The sequence below is a fragment of the Mirounga angustirostris genome, unplaced genomic scaffold, assembly GCF_029215605.1.
Source record: "Mirounga angustirostris isolate CCGP_5_RB_7025 unplaced genomic scaffold, mMirAng1.0.hap1 SCAF_9, whole genome shotgun sequence".
NCBI classification, from domain to species: Eukaryota; Metazoa; Chordata; class Mammalia; order Carnivora; family Phocidae; genus Mirounga; species Mirounga angustirostris.
Genome location: NW_026991717.1, coordinates 132127159 through 132147405, shown reverse-complemented (window position 1 = coordinate 132147405; position 20247 = coordinate 132127159). Strand labels below are relative to the sequence as shown.

The window sequence follows — 20247 nt, the reverse complement described above, 5'->3', positions numbered from 1 at the left end:
AATCAGAAACCAGCAACAAAAAGGAGTTTCTGATAACTTGAGTTTCAGAAGAAATATTTTGTTGAGTTCTGCACATTATTTCAGATTGAGGAATAACTTCCTTCTTTAGGTCAAGGTCACTGGAAAAGGTAAGAGAAAAGTGTTTCTTTCTTTCTTTCTTTCTTTCTTTTTTTTTTTTAAAGATTTATTCACTTGTTAGAGAGAGAGAGCCAGGTGAGGGAAGGGGCAGAGGGAGAGAGAGAGAGAGAATCTCAAGCAGACTCTCTGCTGAGCACGGAGCCCAGCACAGGTCTCAATCCCAGGACCCCAAGATCATGACCCAAGCCAAAACCAAGAGTCAGACACTCAACTGACTGATCCACCCAGGCACCCCAGGAAAAGTGTTTCTTATACAGGTTCTTCCAGGAGTAGATGAAACCCACATACTAGCAGATTCTACATGGCCATGTGAAAGGATGTCTGAAGGAGAACATGAGTATAACACAGGTTTTATCATCATTATTAAAGAAATTGCTAGCCCCTGTGACCATTCATGACTTGTTGGGGTGCTTAGTAAGTCAGACAGGTTCCGTCTGGGCTCAGTAGCCAAAGGTAGCCTAAGTAGATATAATCAACCAGACAAAGGACATTCACAGAAAGATGAATCTGGAGAACAGATCAGCATATCACTTGGTCTTACTGATTCCCATGCATACCTGGCTCATTCTCATTCTTTTGCTTTGTGTATTTACTTATCCTGTTTACCCTGTCAACAAGGTCTTCTCTATTTTTTTGAAGTCCCAATCTTCCTTGAAGACATGGTCATGAAGCTCTCTGACAGATTTTCTTCTCTTAAACCTCCTTGTATGTAGTTGGCATTTCTTTTTAGCATTTGTTTTTCCTCAGGCACTCAGTAGTCCCATGAGGATTTATGGATTTTAAAAATAGTCATATGTAGGTTTCTGAGCCTTCCTGGTGGATGTATTAAAGATGATAGGTTTGGAGAAACACCATCTCTTAGATTTTGAAAGAAAATGACCTTTGGTACTCTGAAGGAGGCAGTTAATTGGAAATTCCAACTGCCTACCCTTTAGATTTTCTAAGCCTGCTTCTGCACTTGGTAGCAACTGATTGGCTGTTACCAAAGTTAGTGGACTACTAAACCAGTAAACTGAAAACTCAGACCTGGGTCTTCTTTCTCAGCTTGGATGGAAGAAACTTGGGAAAATACAAAAAAGAAAAGTGCAACTAGTCGGTCATCCTATTAGGAGGCAGTCACAGTAAGAAATATTAAAATAAAGGCCCTACTCTAGTACATATTGATAATGTAATCACTATTCTATAACAGTGACTAAAAATGAATCAGATGGTAGAAAATGTAGGTTCCTTCTTTAGGACAATTCTCAATATTTTTTGCTAGAGAATAGAAAATACCCAGATATGTGACTTACACCTGGCCATTATATAAAATTCATAATAATTAAATGGGATTGGTAACTGGAGGTAATTTTACTGCTTAACAGAGTGAGTAAGGAGTGGGATGAGGATAAAGAAGTTGATTCAGGGGACGCCTGGGTGGCTCAGTCGGTTAAGAGTCTGCCTTCGGCTCAGGTCATGATCCCAGGATCCTGGGATCGAGTCCCACATCGGGCTCCCCGCTCCGCGGGGAGCCTGCTTCTCCCTCTGCCTCTGTCTCTCTGTCTCTCATGAATAAATAAATAAAAATTCTTAAAAAAAAAAAAAGTTGATTCAGTATATCAAGACATGGATTCAGAGCTAGTATTTATCAATTGCTTAGTCTATGTAAAGCAGCTGTTAAACGTGTAAAGTTTATTACTCATTCAGTTCTCACAACAACGCTGTGAAGTAGCTATTATCCCTATTTTACTGAATTGAAAAGGTTAAATAACTTTCCAAAGATCAGACATCCCAATGGGCAGAGCCGATCTTAGGCCAAAGTCAGTGATTTTTCTTTAACCAGGAGATGGTTGGTTGTTGAAAGAAGGTAGTATGAAATTGAGCAAATTTGTAATACTGAAGAAGGGGAAAAGGAGATGAATGAATGTATGGAACAGAATTATGGTGCATACAGTTAGTAGTTTCGGTGAGAGATCAAATCTAATCATGTCCTTCATTGCTTTGTGTTTTTAAATTTTCATTTTGTGGCATCTGTGTATGCTGACTAAATATTTTAAATCAGGAGATCTTGGTTCTAAGTCTGACTCTGTTACTAGCTAGTAATGGACTTTAGACATGTAACTTTGGGTCTCATATATTAATTCTAAAGTACTTTCCATGTCTAAATTAAAAAAGAATGAATATGGGCTGAATTACTAGAACAAGAGAATGTGTAACTACTAGCAAATCCACAGAGAGCACAAAGGTCCTTCCTTAGCTATCTCTCCCTCCAATTATGCTCTCTCAGGTTTCCTGCCCTTAATGAAAGCACTTAAAAGCCTTTTAAAGTAGGTTTTTAGTTCTTTGGTCAAAGATAGATACAACCAAATCCACTCAAATGAAATGAGAGATATTTTATATTTATTCGAGAGAACTGAATTGGAACAGCTCTGAGGATAACGTAATAATAGATCATCCATCCTGGAGCCCAGGAGCATAATACATTTCAATCCGTTTTTTAGGGAGGAGAAAAACTGATAGGTTCTTATAATGGTGTTATGTCATTTAATGTGAATGTTTAGCGAAATACTACAAGATTTTCCTGGCAAAGGCACTATTTTCAAAGTTTGACTGTGATGACTTCTCCATTTAATGTTAAATTCATTCTTGCACCAAAAATATAATTGAGCATAGCACCATGCTGTGCTCAATTTTGCTATACTTTTATTTTGTCTTACCTTGTGAAAACAAACTGTTTTCTCAGGTGACCAAAAAAGAGCACTTAAAAAAAAAAGAACAAACAAAAAAACCCCACAATTCTTCCCTGACCATGTGATAAAGATGACGAATTTAAAAATCCAGTGAATGTTTGAACTTTATATTGTTGGTTAAATGTATTGAATCAAGCAAACCAATTTTGAGGGAGGAATAACATCAGTTAAATATAATTTACTCAGCCGTTGTCAGGAACCTGCAGGATCTCGATTATGCTTTACCTACATCTGGCAAGTCAGTCTGTTACTGTTTTCTTGGATGCTGGCAAAAGATACAGGACTCCTAGGTCAGAGACAAAAGACTTAATCACTCACCGAAAAGCAGTAGGCAGAGTGTCAGCGCACTGCTCACTCCAGTTCCCCATGCCCCCCTCCCCCCGCAGTGCCATGGAGCAGATATCCATCACTGGAAGCTGCATTAGCTTACTAGGGCTGCAGTAACAAAATATGGCAGGCTGGGTGGCTTAAACAACAGAAGTTATTGACTCACACTCCTGGACACTTAAAAGTCTGAGTTCAAGGTGTTAGCAGGGTTGGTTCCTTCTGAGGGCCAAGAAGGAAGGATCCATTCCAGGCCTCTCTCCTTTGTCATTTTCTCCCTGTGTCTTCACATCGTCTCCCCTTTGCACATGTCTGTGCCCAAATTTCCTTTTCTTATAAGGACGCCAGTCACATTGGATCAGGGCCCACCCTAATGATTTCATTTTAATCACTTTTGTAAAGACCATATCTCCAAATATGACCACATTCTGAGTACTGGGGGTTAGGGCTTCAACAGATGAATTTTTAGGGGGACACATTTCAGCCCGTCAAAGAGGCTTGCTTACACACATAGTGGGGTGCATTATAGGAGAACTCTGAGCTTGGGAGATTCACCATGGGAACAAGCCTGCTCTTGTCCGAGGGGGATGTTACCTCATCCCTCAAAGTTTCTTTTTTTCTTCTTTTTTTAATTTAAAATTTTTTAAAGATTTTATTTATTTATTTGACAGAGAGAGACACAGCGAGAGAGGGAACACAAGCAGGGGGAGTGGGAAAGGGAGAAGCTGGCTTCCCGCCGAGCAGGGAGCCCGACGCGGGGCTCGATCCCAGGACCCTGGGATCATGACCTGAGCCGAAGGCAGACACCTAACGACTGAGCCACCCAGGCACCCCATCCCTCAAGGTTTCTTGCCACAAACACAAATCTTAAAAAAGGCCTGGGTAAAGAGTGTCCAGGGCTTTGCATGCTTGGCACACAGGAAGAACATGCAGGGATGCTCAGGATCCATGTGGATTATCTCTCTCAAAAGCAGTGCAGTCAAAATATCAGATCAAGGTACAGCTCTATCATCCTCAGTCTTTATCAAGTCAGGCTCTGTTTTACACAGCTATAAAATTGATTACACCTCCCAACAGTTATCTACATTGAAGAAAAACCAGAGCCACCACTCTTTAGTTTGAATAATGATATTTATAAATATCTTTAATACCAACTAGGAAGTAAATGTAGAGCTTAGTCAACTGTTACATTATTTACTTTGTCACAAAAAGAAATATTTTTAACTTCAAGGTATAGATGACTTCTTTACTTTCTAGTTGTTTGTAGAAAAAGGAACTTGTAGAAAAATACATTCAGAGTGATTGAATAGAAATAATTCTTATTTCTTTCAATAGATGGGATTGCTACTTTTATATATTATAATTTTACTTGTGAACATATTTGATTTTTCATCAGGAATAATATATAATAAAGGTAAGTTTCAGACTCTCTTACTCTCTGTTTTCTTGTAGTTCTCCTTTATTCCCTTCCTCACTAACAATTGAAATACTTTTTTTTGGTACTTCTTTACCTTGTCTTCCAATTTTTCCCAGGTATTATTTATTGTGCTCTTGTCTAGAGGTTTCTAAGAATATCACTGTGAATCTATTGGTATTAAGTTGTGTACATAGACACCTTTTTTACAGTGTTTCATCGCTTGTAAGTCATAGAATATTTAAAGTTTAAGGAGCATTTTATATTTGAAAAACTTTATTTAATTACTTAAACAGCTTTTTTTGCTTTTTCCTACATGGTTACATGTGGTATGAATTGTAAACTGAATTATAAGTCTAACAGATTGAGACTGAAGATCATTTTCTAAAAGTAATACATGGATTAAATTACCCGGTAGGACTTTTATGGTGGAAATGCTTTGTAAGAGGAATAAGACAAGGCAATTCACCTCCACTTGTGCAGATTGTTAGATTTTCTAGCATTTTGGACTGGGTCTGCTAGAACAGTAGATGCTTAATAAAAAAAAAAAATTGTTGACTGACTAATGAAGAGATGGATTCAGGCTGTCTTCTATTCACAGGTGTGTTGCAGAAATGCTTGATTTCTGGGATGACCCAGGACCAGTTCCTAGGTTCTACTGTAGAATATATAACACACACATGGGTAGAATCTAAGATTAGAAGGTCACAGGCCAACTTAACGAGATTTCAGAGAAGGGAGTGTTTACTTCCACCTGAGAGGGTTGGTCAGGGAAAGCTTTGTACAAAAGAGAGCAATCAATCTAGGTCCCCAAAATGAGTGTGTCTATGCATGCATGGGGGAGACAACATCTGGGTAAGTGATGGTAAAGTCATGGAGGTAGGTAATCATATAATGTGAGGGGAGCAGTAAATACTCAGTTTGGCCAGAATGAAGGGATAGAAGAAGTAAAATATTTTGGAAAGATAGGAAACTGGTTCATGTCATGGAATTACTTGAATGCCAGGCTGGAATTTGAGCTTTAGCCTAAATTCATTAAGATGGAGATTGACAGAATGGATAAAAACCCATGATCCAACTCTGCTGTCTACAAGAGATTCACTTCAGATCAAGATAAGGGGAAGAGATCTTCCTCCCAACCCCTTTTACCTCCTTTTGGGAGAGGAGTCTCTTTCCTATCAATAGCTCTCTATTAAAATACAAATTCTCTCTTCAATCTCCAACTCCTGTCCTTTCTCTGTGCTCCCCAAGGGCTTTAAGAGTCAAGAACTATTTAATATTTACATTGCAAAATTTCCAGCTTTGTTTTATTGTTGATCTTTAGTTTTGTACCATTGTGGTCAGAAAATATTCTTGGTATGATTTCAGTCTTCTTCAATTTTATATTTGTTATGTCTCTTTTTATGTGATTGAGCCAGGGGATTCTTCTGTGTGCACTTGAGGAAAATGTGTATTCTATTTTTCTTGGATGGAATGTTTTATATAAATCTTTTAGAACCATGTATTCTGAAATATGCTTCCGGTGAAAAAAGGTTCTTACTGACTTTGCATCTGGATAATGAAATTTGTTGAAAGTTTTTTAAAAATTAAAAAAAAAAAAGTCAAGAGCTGGTTTTTGACCACTTCTGAATTTAAAATATACAATTATAATTCTTACTCTTTTAAAATTATTTTGTCAGTTTAAAAAATATGGAAATTCTTCTATCAGTGACTTCAAATATATGTATTTTTTTTATTATTTAGGTGATATGGAGATACACTTTGCTTGTGATAGCAAGGGGTTCCCCCAAAAGAATGAAATAATCAAGTTGTATCTTTCCTCAGATGACTTGGTAAGGTCCCCTAATAGTAGGCAACAACCCCTCACAGTCTTTTTAACTCCACATGGAAAACCAGTAACACTGTAGTCTTCAAATGCCTTCTACTATGTTCAGACTTGGGGAGGTAAAATCCTATGTAAATAATAATCTTTTCTATTCCATTCCACTTGGATCAGGTGAAATATTGCATTTAGCCATTGAACAGCCTGGGTGGTTTTGCCTTTTTTTTTTTTTTTTTTTTTAAGATTTTGTTTATTTATTTGACAGAGAGTGAGCTCAAGTAGGCAGAGCAGCAGGCAGAGGGCGAGGGAGAAGCAGGTTCCCTGCTGAGCAGGGAGCCTGACGTGGGGCTCGATCCCAGGACCCTGGAATCATGACCTGAGCTGAAGGCAGCTGCCTAACCCACTGAGGCACCCAGGCACCTTTTTTTTTTTTTTTTTAAGCTACAACCCCCCTTCCCTTTTTAAAAGGTTGGTTGTAATGATCTTTATTTTTTATGGATCTGATTTGTCCTTTTGAAGTTTGACAGATGTAGCCTGTTAGAGAAATTTACTTCACATGACACAGAGAAAGAATCTTTCCCTTTTATAACAAGTACCACATTGTGGTTGTCATTTGGGTAAGGGATGATTTGATTTTTACAATTCATGTAGTGGCATTTAAACACACACACACACACAAACCCAAAATAAAATAAAATATACTATTAAGATAGCCATCCAGCAAATGCTAGCAAAAACCTAAGTTAAGAAAAAATGTATAGATTGTTTGAAATCTATGATAAATATAATAAAAACAAAGATAAACACCCCACAAGGACAAATACATTTTCCCCCAGTCTTCTTGACTTAGTTCCCAGTTCCTTCTTGATATGCCAAACATGTATTTACTTTTTTATTCACGACTGTTGTGAAGTGCATGCCCTTTGAGTCAAAAATGCCTTTCCTCTTTGTGATTACATATTATGGAAAAAAGAATGGGCTTTAGAGGAAGGGAGACCTTCGGAGCTTGGGTCAAATCTTGGAGTTATGCATGGACATACATGGTCTGTGTGCCCTGGGGCAGGTTACCCAACCCTTCTCATCTCTAGTTTTGTCTTCCTGAAAGGGAATTAACTATAACCTACATTTTGTATAGTTGTGAAATAGTAGTTCTAGAAGTGATATTAGTAGAAATAATGCCTAACATTTATAAAATGTTTATGTGTGTCAGGCATCTTATGTTCATGATGACATTTAATCTTCTGTAAGATATAGTACTTAAGATTAGTGGAGGAGGACTGAACCTACCCTCTTAGATTCAGTACCTGGGGCCTGTAAAATAAATGGATGAAAGACAGATTAACAGGAGAAAAAAAAAAACAGACTTTATTTACACATGCATTGCGGATAGCCACAGGAAAACTCAGTGATGAGTAACTCAAAAGGCTGAGAATTAGAATTTGGGACTTCTATGCCAACTTCACAAAGGGCAATATATTGTAAATCAGTGACAAGACAGGGGAAAGGGGGTTTGGGCTTATCTTCCCTCCAATCTCCATTAGAATGTAAGTTCTTTGAGAGCGGGATTTTTGTCTGTTTTATGCAGTTCTGTTTCCCCAGCCCCCATAACACTGCCCAGATTTGTGGTAAGAGCTCGGAAAATGTTTTTGGAATCAATCTGTTTCCCTGTGTTATAGATAGGGAAACTGAAACTCAGGTAACTTGCCCAAAGTGGTCTTAACTATTAGGATAACCAAATGAGTGGAAGCTGTTAGCATCCATCTCATGTTGGCTTTCAGTAAAACCTACAATCTATAATTGCTGCATTCTCATCTACCTTCTCAAAGCTGGGAAATAGCCAATAAAATGCACTAAAATGAGTTTTGCCTTATACATTTGCTCCTTTAACCACAAAATAATGATTTTAATAAAATAGGGATTTAACACAAAATTTAACACAAAATAATGATTTTAATAAAATAGGGATTTCTACATGTGATGGCAGATGGCTTTGATTCTATATTTATTAAACATAATAACTTTACGTAAATTTTTTGACAGCAAAGATTTTTGTATCGATGAATTAAAGCCTATTATGATACTAGCATAATAGATGACTGAGTTCTAGAAGTGTACTATTTCAAAAGAGATTTTTTTTTCCTAGTTAGAGATGAGGATTACTGAAGAGAGCAGTCTTCAGCAGCATCTACTTTTCATAGATTTCCCCTCACTTTTAAATTAATGTAAAATATGCTTCTCTCCATCAAGTTGTCATTACTTTTTTTTCTCCCCTCTTTCCTAAAGAAAATCGAGTGTTCTTTCCAATCTGAAAGTGAGCTTACTTCGAAGGAATTTCTAGGTGTCTTCACATCAGGAGGACTTGCTCCCAGCCTGGGAATTATAAATAGTACATACACTGGCATCTTCCACTTTAATTTAACTTTGGTAATAACATTTTATTTTATTCTTTGATATTATTAATGAGAAATATACTCTTTCTCATAGGATGTGTTTTTTTTTTAAATAGTCCATAATGTTACATCTATATATGTTTTATGTTTTAAACCTAACAATACAATGTTAAACTTTTTGCTTTAAATAGTTCTTAAGAAATTAGTATATGTGCTGCTGAAGTGAGCGCTAGTTCTTAAGAAATTACAGAAAAAATACGTGTGGTTTTTTTACTTTTTACCTACATATTTATGATTTGAATCTTTCTTCATTCTTTTCCTGGGATGGGAGCTGCCATCTGGTGTCATGTTTCTTCAGCCCAAAGAATTTTTATCATTTCTTACAGTGCAAGACTGTGGGCAATGAATTCTCTGGGAGATTTATCTCCTCGAAAATGTCTTTCTTTCACCCTCATTTTTGGGGTTAACAAAAAAAATTATACCTTTATTAAGATATAATTTGCATGCCATACAGCTCACCTATTTAAAATGCACAATTAAATGGTGTTTAGTATATTCACAGAGTGCACCAACATCACTGCTATCTAATTTTAGAACACTTTCATGACCGTGAAAAGACAGCCCATCCCCGTTAACAGTCACTCCCCGTCCACCCTCTGCTCTCCAGATGTGGGCAACCACTAAACTACATCTGTCTTTCTGGGTTTGCTTATTCTGAATGTCTCAGATAAATGAAATCCTACAACATGTGTCTCTTTGTGACTGGCTTCCCCTCAGCTAACATAACGTCTCCACGTTTTGTCCATATGGTGGCACATGTCAGGACTTCATTTCTTTTTACTGTCAAATCATATTCCAGTGTATCAATACCACGTTTTGTCTATCCATTCATCAGTGGCTGGACATTTAGGTTGTTTCCACCTTTGGGCTGCAGTGACTCACGTAGCTATGAGCATCTGTGTACAAATCTTTGTGTGGAAATACGTTTTTTTAATTTCTCTTGGGTGTCAAATTGAGTTGTGAGGTCCTAGAGTAACAGTCTGGTAACTGCCAGACTGTTTTCCAGAGTGGTTGCACTCTTTTAACATTCCCACCAACATTGTATTAGGGTTCATCCTCACCCACAGTTGTTACTGTTGGTGTTTGGTGATACAGCCATCCCAGTGGATGTGAAGTGCTATCTCATTTGGTTTTGATTTGCATTTCCCTGATGATTAATGATGTTCAGCATCTTTTCACATGTTTATTGTCCATTTGAGTATCTTCTATGTGGAAATATCTATTTAAATTCTTTGTCCATTCTTAATTGGCTTGTCTTCTTATTCTTGTCTTGATATTCTCAATACAAGTCCCCTATCAGACACATGATTGGCAAACATTTTCTCCCATTTTCTGGGTTGTCTTTCTACTTTTTAGGCAGTCTCCTTTGATGCACAAAAGTTATTTTGATGAAGCCTAATTATCCATTTCATTGTTGTTGACCTTGTTCTTTGGTGTCATGTAGGAAACCATTGCCTGGTCCAAGGTCACAGAGATTTGCCCCTCTGTTTTCTCCTAAGAGGTTCATAGTTTTACTTTTTACATTTAGGTTGTTGATCCATTTCGAGTTCATTTTTGTGTGTGGTGTGAGGTTGGGGTCCATATGCATAGTTTATATGTGGATATCCATCTGTCTTAGCACCATTTGTTGAAAATACTATTATTCTTTCCCTACTGAATTGTTTCGGCACCTTTGTTGAAAAATCAATTGACTGTAAAGGTGAGGGTTTATTTCTGGATTCTCAATTCTATTGCATTGATCCATACATCCATCCTTATGCCAGTACCGTGTTGTCTTGATACTGTTATTTTGTAGTAAGTTTTGAAATAGGAAGCATGAGTCCTCCAACTTTGCTATTCCTTTTCAAGGTTGTTTTTGCTAGTCTCTATATGAATTTGCTGGCTTCCATATGAATTTTAGGATAAGCTTGTCAATATTTACAAAGAAGCCTGCTGGAATTCTGATAGAGATTGTGTTGAATCTATAGATCAGTTTGGGTGGTATTGCCATTTTAATAATATTATCTCCCCATCCATGAATATAGGATGTTTTTCTATTTATTTAGATTTTCTTTAATTTCTTTCAACAATGTTTTGTAGTTTTCAGAGTGTAAGTTTTATACTGCTTTTGTTAATTTTGTTCCTAATATTTTATTCTTTTTGATTTTTTTTTAAGATTTTATTTATTTATTTGACACAGAGGGAGAGAGGGAGAACACAAGCAGGGGCAGCAGCAGGGAGAGTGAGAGGGAAAAGCGGGCTACCCACTGAGCAAGGAGCTTGATGCAGGGCTTGATTCCAGGACCCTGGGTTCATGACCTGAGTTGAAGGCAGACACTTAACTGATTGAGCCACCCAGGTGCCCCTCTTTTTTATTCTATTATAGAGGGAATGGCTTTCTTAATCTCATTTTCAGATTATTCTTTGCAAGTGTGTAGAAATACATTTAATTTTTATATAATGATCTTGTATCCTACAACCTTGCTGAACTCATTTATGAATTCTAATAGGTTTTTAGTGGTCACCTTGATTTTTGAATGATACGTTTGTCAGATACAGAATTTCTGGTTGACTCCCACTTCCTTTTGACATTTTGAATATGTTATTCTGCATTTTGAATATGTCAACTGACACCATTGTTTCTGAATGAGAAGTCAGCTATTAATTATATTATTGTCCCTCACGTGTAATGTACCATTTTCCTCTGCATGCTTTTAAGATTTTCTCTTGGTATTTACCCTGATTGGGTTTCTCTGGGCTTCTTGAATTATAAGTTTATCAAATCTGTAAGGTCTTCAGCCACTATTTCTCTTAAAAAATGTTCTGCTCCTTTCTCTATCTCTTTTCCTACTGGGACTTGAATTATGCACATTTTAGAATATACAACATTGTCCTGGAGATATCTAAGGCTCTGGTCATTTTTCTTTAATCATTTCTCCCCTTTTTCAGATAGGATAATTTCAACTGCTGTATCTCTAAATTCACTGATTCTTTTACCATCACCAATCTGCTCATCTAGTAAATATTTTATTTCAGTTATTATACTTTTTGCCTCATTATTTTCATCTGGTTTTATTGTTATATTTTTCATTTATGTACTGGGATTCCCTGTCCATTCTTTCACTAGGACATTTTCTTTAAGCCTGTGTACATATTTATAATAGCTGCTTTGAAGTCTTCATTTGCTCTCTGGACTCACTCTGGGTCAGTTTATCAAGTTTATCATCTAACTTTTTTTTTTTTTATCAGTTACATGTTTCTCTTTTCATGTCATATCATTTTGGTTGAAACTGGACATTTAAGATAATAAGCTGTAGCAACGGGGGGAGTTGTTGGTTGTGGTGTAAAAGGCTCTTTCCTGCCTTGACGCAACTGTAAACTGTCTTATCTATGGTTTCAGCAGCTGTTATCTCTGTTCAGTTTTTTAAGCTTCCATGGTTGATTTTTTTTTTTTTTTTTAACATGGCCTTCATTGGTCTCCTCAGCACTTGCATTGCCCAGGATTTGGGGAAATTTATATTTAGCTCTGAGCTCACCACTCTTGCAGTTCCCTTGCCCGTTAGATTTTCCCCTTAAATTCCCAATTTTCTGTCCACATCAAGCTCTGTTTGTTCTCTGGCACATCAAGCCAGTAATGCCTCAGTTTTGTGCTACCTGAGCACGGTTGCATGATACGCCACTATATAGCATTTTACATAATCAATTAACATTTTAGTTATTTCCAGTCTTCTACTATTACAAGCAATGATGAAAAATATTCTTGAGCACATTTTATTTCACACATATGTGAGAATAATGTAGGATAAATTCCAAACAGTGAAATTTCTGGGTAAAGGGTATATGCATTAGATGTTTTTATTTAATTTCCATTTTTATGAGACTGACGCGCTGCCCACTGCGCCAAGAGGGCCGCTTAATTTCCATTTTTAAAGATAGGATGGGATATAGCAAAATAAGTGTTGCCATTGACATTGTCAAACACTGACGTCTTCTTTATTCAAGTTCAGTGATCGAGTTTACTGGTTGATCAATATTCCCAGAGAAAACATTACAAAAAATACAGGTAAGAATGATCTGACTTAACTTTTACTCATGCGTCTGGGTTGCCAAATGTAGCAAATAAAAAGGACTTATATTAAAAAATTATTTGCTGTTCCATATAAATGTCTCATGTCATATTTGGGACATACTCACTAAAAATTATTATAATTCATCTAGAATTCAAGTGTAACTGGCAATTCTATTACAGTTAGGTTGGTTTAACACACATAACATTTATATTGTTCTTTAAGTAAACTCATTTTCTAGAAAGAACTCAAAAATTGTAGTATGGAGAAATTCATGTACCAATAGGTTACCTTAAAATAGTTTGTAATATGAAATATATTATTCACTATGGAATCTACTATTAAGTGTTATGTGGTAGAATAGCTTTATATGCTACTGTAAATACTCAGATGGAAAAAGGAGGAAAGTAAAGTTCCAGGAGTTATAAGTACTGAGCTAGTGGACTGAGCTAGTAGATCTTGAGGCATGAAATACATTTTCATACTTTAAAAATGACGGAGGGCATATTATTTTAATATGATAGGTGCAAAAAGCAGAAACCAACTTGGCTTCACTGAAGAAAAAAGAAGAAATTTGTTTTTGTCATGGAGCCCAAAGATAAAATGCAACCAGGTTATAGGAAGGAATTAGGACTAAGAATTAGGCCAGCGCCTAATTAGGAATATGCCAGAAATCAGGAAAAAATATATTCAGGGGGAAGGAGACCATACTTGCTCATTCATTTTTTTTCTTCCTTAACCATATCTTATCTACTGTCCTGCCATGAATTTTTGTATCATGTAAGCATGACATCTTGGGAAGGGTAGTTGAGAACACATCAACCACAAAGGTAACAAAATTGTCATGATAGTAGAACTAGCAGGTTCATCACTACTCTAAACACTTTACCTATATTAACTCATCTATCCCTCACTATGTGCTATGTACCATTATGATGTCCATTTTCTTTTCTTTTTTTTTTAACATTTATTTATTTATTTGAGGGGAGAGGGAGGGATAGAGGGAGAGGGAGAGAGAGTCCCAAGCAGACTCCGTGCTGAGCCCAGAGCCCGACACAGTGCTCAATCCCATGACCCTGAGATCATAACCTGAGCTGAAATCAAGTCAGTCACTTAACCAACTGTGCCACCCAGATGCCCCATCATGTCCATTTTCAAATGATTTAACTGAGACCCCTGGAGCCGTAGGGAGATGCAGTAATAGCCAAAAAGTGCTGAAGGCAGTTTGAAATTTGAACAGCCTACAACTGTTGAAAGTAAAAAGAGTTCCTCTTTGATTTAGACTTCATAATTTGTCCTTTTTTATCATTTGTAAATAAGATATAATTTGCATTCAGTAAAATGTATCCTTTTTTTTTTTTTAAAGATTTATTTATTTGAGAGAGCGAGAATGAGAGAGAGAGAGAGTACATGACGGGGGGAGGGTTAGAGGGAGAAGCAGGCTCCTTGCTGAGCAGGGTGTCCGATGCAGGACTCGATCCAGGGACTCCAGGATCATGACCTGAGCCGAAGGCAGTCGCTTAACCAACTGAGCCACCCAGGCGCCCCTAAATGTATCCTTTTTTGAAAAGTTCTGTAAGTTTGCACAAATGTGTACAGTTGAGTAATCAGTACAATCAAGATACAGAACTGCTCCGACACCCAACAACATTACCCCACCTGTAATAGACCTCTCCCCATTGTCCAAGCCCCCCCCACCACGGATCTGTTTTCTGTTCCTATCATTTTGCCTATTCCAGAGTCATATACATGGAATCATGGAAAATGTATCCTTTTGAATCTGGCTTCTTAGCATAATTCATCTGAGATTCATCTATGTTGTAATTTCTTCCATTTTCTTACTGGGTAGTATTCCATTGTATGGGTGTACCAGAGTTAATTTTATTGAAGGGCAATTTGGATTTTTCCAGTTTTTAGCTATTTTGAGTAAAGCTGCTACAAGCATACAAGTTCTCTTGCGAACATAAACTTTTGTTGTATTTGGCTAATACCAAGTAGTAGGATCGCTGTGTTATACGGTAAGTGTAAGTTTAACTTTATAGGAAATTGTCAAACTATTTTCCAAAGTAGCTGTATCATTCTGCATTCTCACCATCGGGTTATCTGAATCCATGCCAGCACTTTGTATAAGGGTGTGTGTGTGATTTTAGCAATTCTAATAGGTGTATAGTGGCATTTAATAATTTTAATTTGCATTTCCCTAGTCATTGAACATTTTTTTGTGCTTATTTGTCATTTGAATTACCTGTGCTAATCTTTTGCAAGTTTGTTATGTATTTTGGATATAAGGCCCTCATCAGATATGTGATCTATAAATATTTTTTTTTATTTATTTAAAAAAATTTTTTTTTCTAGTCTGTGGCTTGTATTTTTCATCTCTTAATATCTCTTGCAGATCAGAGTTTTTAATTTTGGTGAAATCTAATTTATCAGTTTTTTATTTTATTGTTGGACTTTTGGCATCATAGCTGACTCAAGCTCACAAAGATGTTCTCCTAAATTTACTTCAAGAAGATTATGGTTCCAGGTTTTGTATTTAGGTCTATGACTCAATTTGAGTTAATTTTTGTATGTTATATGGACTGAAGTTTATTTGGGGGGAATATAGATACTCAATTATTCCAGCACTATTGTTGTAAAAACTATTTTGTCTCCATTGTATTACTATTTCTGGGTTCTCTGTCTTTTCACCCATACCACGTTGTCTTGATTACTTAAGCCTTTATAAATAATAAGCTTATAATAAGTAATATTAATCCTTCAACTCTGATCTTCTTTTTCAGAATTGTTTTGGTTAGTATACTTCTTTTGCCTTTCTCTATAAATTTTAGAATAAACTTGTTCGTTCTATAAAAAATCCTGTGGTTTTTATTTTTAATTTTTTAAAAAGATTTTATTTATTTATTTATTTGACAGAGAGAGAGACAGCTAGAGAGGGAACACAAGCAGGGGGAGTGGGAGAGGGAGAAGCAGGCTTCCCGCTGAGCAGGGAGCCCGATGCGGGGCTCCATCTCAGGACCCTGGAATCATGACCTGAGCCAAAGGCAGGCGCTTAACGACTGAGCCACCCAGGCACCCCAAAATCCTGTGGTTTTTAAATTTGGATTGCATTATATCTGTAGTTTAGAGGAAATTGACATCTTACTAGTGAGTTTTTCAATCCATGGACACTGTATACCTCTCCATTTATTTATATCTTCTTTGAACTATTTCATCAGGGCTTTGTGGTTTTCAGCATAGAGATCTTACACATTAAAAAACAATTTTATACCTAAGTATTTCATGTTTTGGTGTATTGTATGTGGTTATTATTAATATTTGAATTTCCAACTGTTCATTGCTAATATGTAGAAATAGGATTGATTTTTGTAGATTGATTGTGTGTCTTGCAACCTTGTTAAATTCACTTATTGGTTCTAATAGCTTTTTCTATATTCTTTGGTTTTTCTACATAGAAAAATCATTCATCCAGAAATAGAGATAATTTCATTTCTTCCTTTCCAGTATGTATTCATTTATTTCTTTTTCTTGCCTTATTTGTAGTGGTAGGACCCCAGCACCGTGTTGAATAAGAATGGTAAGAGGACATCTTGGCCTTATTTCCAATTTTAGGGGGAAAACATTCAATCTTTCATCATTATGTATAATGTTACTGTAGGTATTTTATAGATGCCCTTTATCATATTAGGGAAGTTCCCTTCTATTCCTAGTTTGCTGAATTTTTATCATGAATTGGTGTTGAAATTTGTTAAATTCTTTTCTGCGTCTGTTGAGAAAATAAGAATTTTTCTCTTCAGTCTGTTGATATGGTGGATTTCATTGATTCATTTTTTTTTTAAGATTTTTTTTTTAATTTATTTGAGAGAGTGAGAATGAGAGAGAGAGAGAGAGTACATGAGAGGGGGGAGGGTTAGAGGGAGAAGCAGGCTCCTCGCTGAGCAGGGAGCCCGACGCGGGACTCGATCCAGGGACTCCAGGATCATGACCTGAGCCGAAGGCAGTCGCTCAACCGACTGAGCCACCCAGGCGCCCCATTGATTCATTTTTGAATTTTGAGCTAGCCTTTCAATCCTACGATAAACAACTCTTGGTTATGATGTATTATCCTTCTTATATATTGTTGGACTCATTTGGCTAGTAGGTTCTTGTGGTTAGCAGCCTGGAGTTTAGTTTTCTCCTAAGGTCCTTATCTCCTTTTGGGATCCGATAATGCTACTGTTATAAAACGATTTGCTCTGCTGTTTGGTCCTGCTGATGAACGCCAGGGTGGTGCTCAACTTTAAGTTGAAAAGGGACATACAGTGCTTTGTGGAGGAGTTGAGGTAGCCCAGCACAGGTGATAACATCCAGGAGTTCTTATGGAGCCTCAGATGATTTAGAATCTTCATCACCCTGGGGAATGTCTTCAGGATGCCCTGTAGGATCCAGCTGTTTGGCTCTTGAGCCCCAGGTGTGGAACTAGGAACACATCTGCCCAGATGCCGAGTCTCCGTCCCTCCATACCTGATGACTTCAAGAATGTTTTTGACTGGGAAACCACTGACCTTCCCAGAAAGCCCAAGCTCATGATGGGGCGGCGGGGGGTGCGGGAGGGTGGGTGAGCAGGGTGGAGAATGTTTGGCAAGATGCACAAGGTTTCCCAGCCACATTGCTTTTCTTTTCAAAGGTATTTTCACTTTGGTCTCTGAACTGAAATGCTGTCTACTTTTTTTTTTTTTTTTAAGATTTTATTTATTTGAGAGAGAGCACATGAGAGGCGGGAGGGTCAGAGGGAGAAGCAGACTCCCTGCAGAGCAGGGAGCCCGACGCGGGACTCGATCCAGGGACTCCAGGATCATGACCTGAGCCGAAGGCAGTCGCTTCCGCCAGGCGCCCGAAATGCTGTCTACTTTTAAGGAGGGCACGTATTACAATTACAATAACACTTTGGTGTTATATGCAAACAATGAATCATGGAACAATACATCAAAAAAAAAAAATGCTGTCTACTTAAGGAGTTTCAGGAAGGCTTAAATCAGGGGCTGTGAACATGTCTAAATCATTTTATTGTATTGGAAGTCAAGCTTTCACTAGAAACCAGTTTCTGGATATTTCTTGGTTTATTTTTAATAGCCATCTTTTGGGTTCAAATTATACAGATTTTTAAAAAAGATTTTACTTATTTTAGAGGGAGGGAGGGAGAGAGAGAGCTCCGTGTGTGTGAGCAAGGGGGGGGTGGGCAGAGGGAGATCACGACCTGAGCCAAAATCAAGAGTCCCTCGCCCAACCAACTCTGCCACCCAGGTGCCCCAAATTATACAGATTTTTAAAAATCATTTTCATCCAGGAATCTGGGGAGAAAGGTTGGCTTTTTAGTTTTGATTCATGCTCTTTATTGGACAGTGTTTATGAATAATGAACAAGTTCATTGTTGCTGGGTCTGACAGCACCCCTGAGACCAGCAAGGGGCCCTGTGTCAAAATCCCCCCTCCACCCTCCAGATGGGCTCTGCTTGGCAACTCAGTGCAGCTGGAGTCATCCCCAGAACTTTAAGGGTGAAAATTCCCATGGAGGAGAGACCCAGAACAGTCAGCAGGGGCAGACGAGAGTGCTATGAGAAATTTCGCCTTGTCTTGAGGCCCTCTGTAAAATAAAGTAATTTCGGGAGCTATTAATGTATAATTGCTAGAATGATGGTGATATTGTGACTAACTTCTGAAAGCTGGGGTTTCTGGGTCTGCTTTTCAAGAGGGTGATTTCAAGGTTGAAAAACAACGAGCCTCATTCTAGGAAATACGGCACTTTGCACAGAAGTTTCTTTGAAAGGGAGTCCTGGTGTCATTGCCAAAATGAAATACAGGTGATCACTGCCTGGAACCATCAACAACCCCCACCCCCACCCCCCGCCCTGCACCGAGCTGCGTGTTTGTTGTGGTTTTTGAAATCCTGACTTGCGGGTAAACCTGGTGAGAAGGAAAAGTAAGTACAGAGGCTTTTAGAACTAAATAACCCTGAACGTAAAGCTGATTTCCCAAAAGAGAAATAGACAAGTACATAAATAGATAAATATGAGGAAGACTTCCTCCTATGTTATGGAAAAGATTTTATAGTACCATCCTTTCATTAAATGTTTGGTGGGATTCTCCAGGCCAGTGAAAATATCTAGACCTGGAGTTTTCTTTGTGAGAAAGCTTTTAACCACAAAATCCATTTCCTTAATAGATATGGGCATACTCATGTTTTCTATTTTTTTTCTTAAGTGTGTTTTGGCAGTTTGCATCCTTCAAGGAGCTTTTCCTTTTCATTTACAGTTTTGAATTTATGACACAAGAGCTGTTTGTGATAGTCTCTTATTTTCCTTAGGGAGTCTGCAGTGATGTTCCCCGTTTCATCTCTAATATATGACTGATTGGTACCATTTTTTCCTCTTTATTAGTCTGAAAAGTTCATCAATTTTATAGACCCTTTCAAAGAAGTATCTTTTGATTTCATTGATTGAATATTGTTTTCCTGTCCTTTATTTCATTGACCTTTACTCTCATTGTTCTTCTTACTTTTGGTTTAATTTACTGCTTTTTTCCTAGTTCCTTAAATTGGGAACCTTTAGATTAGGGTTCAGCAAACTACACTTTTGGCCTGCAGCCTGTTTTTGTAAACAAAGTTTGATTGGAACACAGCCATGTTCATTAATTTCTGTGTTTCCTGTAGCTGTTTTTGTACTCTGATGGCAGAGTTAAAAGTGTTGTGACAGAGACCATACGGCCCATAAAGCCCAAAGTATTTACTACTTGACTCTGTGTAAGGCCGTTACTCTCTTTCAACCCTGGCTTCAGATAGGTTATTTTTTTCTTTTAGCCACTATAAATATTTTACTGCTATATATTTCTCTCTAGCACTGCTTTATCTGCATCTCATAAATTTTGATTTGGTTGTGTTTTCATTTTCTCTTAATTCAAAATACATTCTAATTCGCCATGCTACTTTCTCTTTGACCTGTGGTTATTTAGATGTTGTAAGATGTCCAGATATTTGGGGGTTTTCCAGATATCTTTGTTATCGATTTTTTCTAGATTAATTCTGTGTTCTGAGAACCTATTTCGTATGATAATTTGTTAAGATATTTCCTATGGCCTATTTGGTGAATCTTCCATGTGCACCTGAAGAAAGTATTTATTCTGCTCTTCTCAGCTAGAGCGTTCTATAAATGTTGGTTAGCTCAGTTGGTTGATAGTGTTCAGCTTTTCATGATTCTTACTGATTTTTGTCAATTACTGACAAGGAGAGTTGAAATATCCCACTATAGTTGTGGATTTTTTAAATTTCTCTTTTCAGTTTTATCAGCCTT

At 37.3% G+C, this 20247-nt stretch overlaps 1 protein-coding gene across 1 annotated transcript in view; it reads left to right on the top strand.

Moving 5' to 3' along the window:
* Positions 1-4526: 4526 nt before the first annotated feature.
* The window catches only part of CATSPERB (cation channel sperm associated auxiliary subunit beta), a 95827-nt gene continuing 80106 nt past the window's right edge, over positions 4527-20247 (top strand). The window contains exons 1-4 of the mRNA XM_045902015.2: positions 4527-4605; positions 6349-6437; positions 8711-8851; positions 12859-12919. Coding sequence (XP_045757971.1) covers positions 4527-4605; positions 6349-6437; positions 8711-8851; positions 12859-12919 — 370 coding nt within the window. The remainder of the gene's footprint in view (positions 4606-6348; positions 6438-8710; positions 8852-12858; positions 12920-20247) is intronic.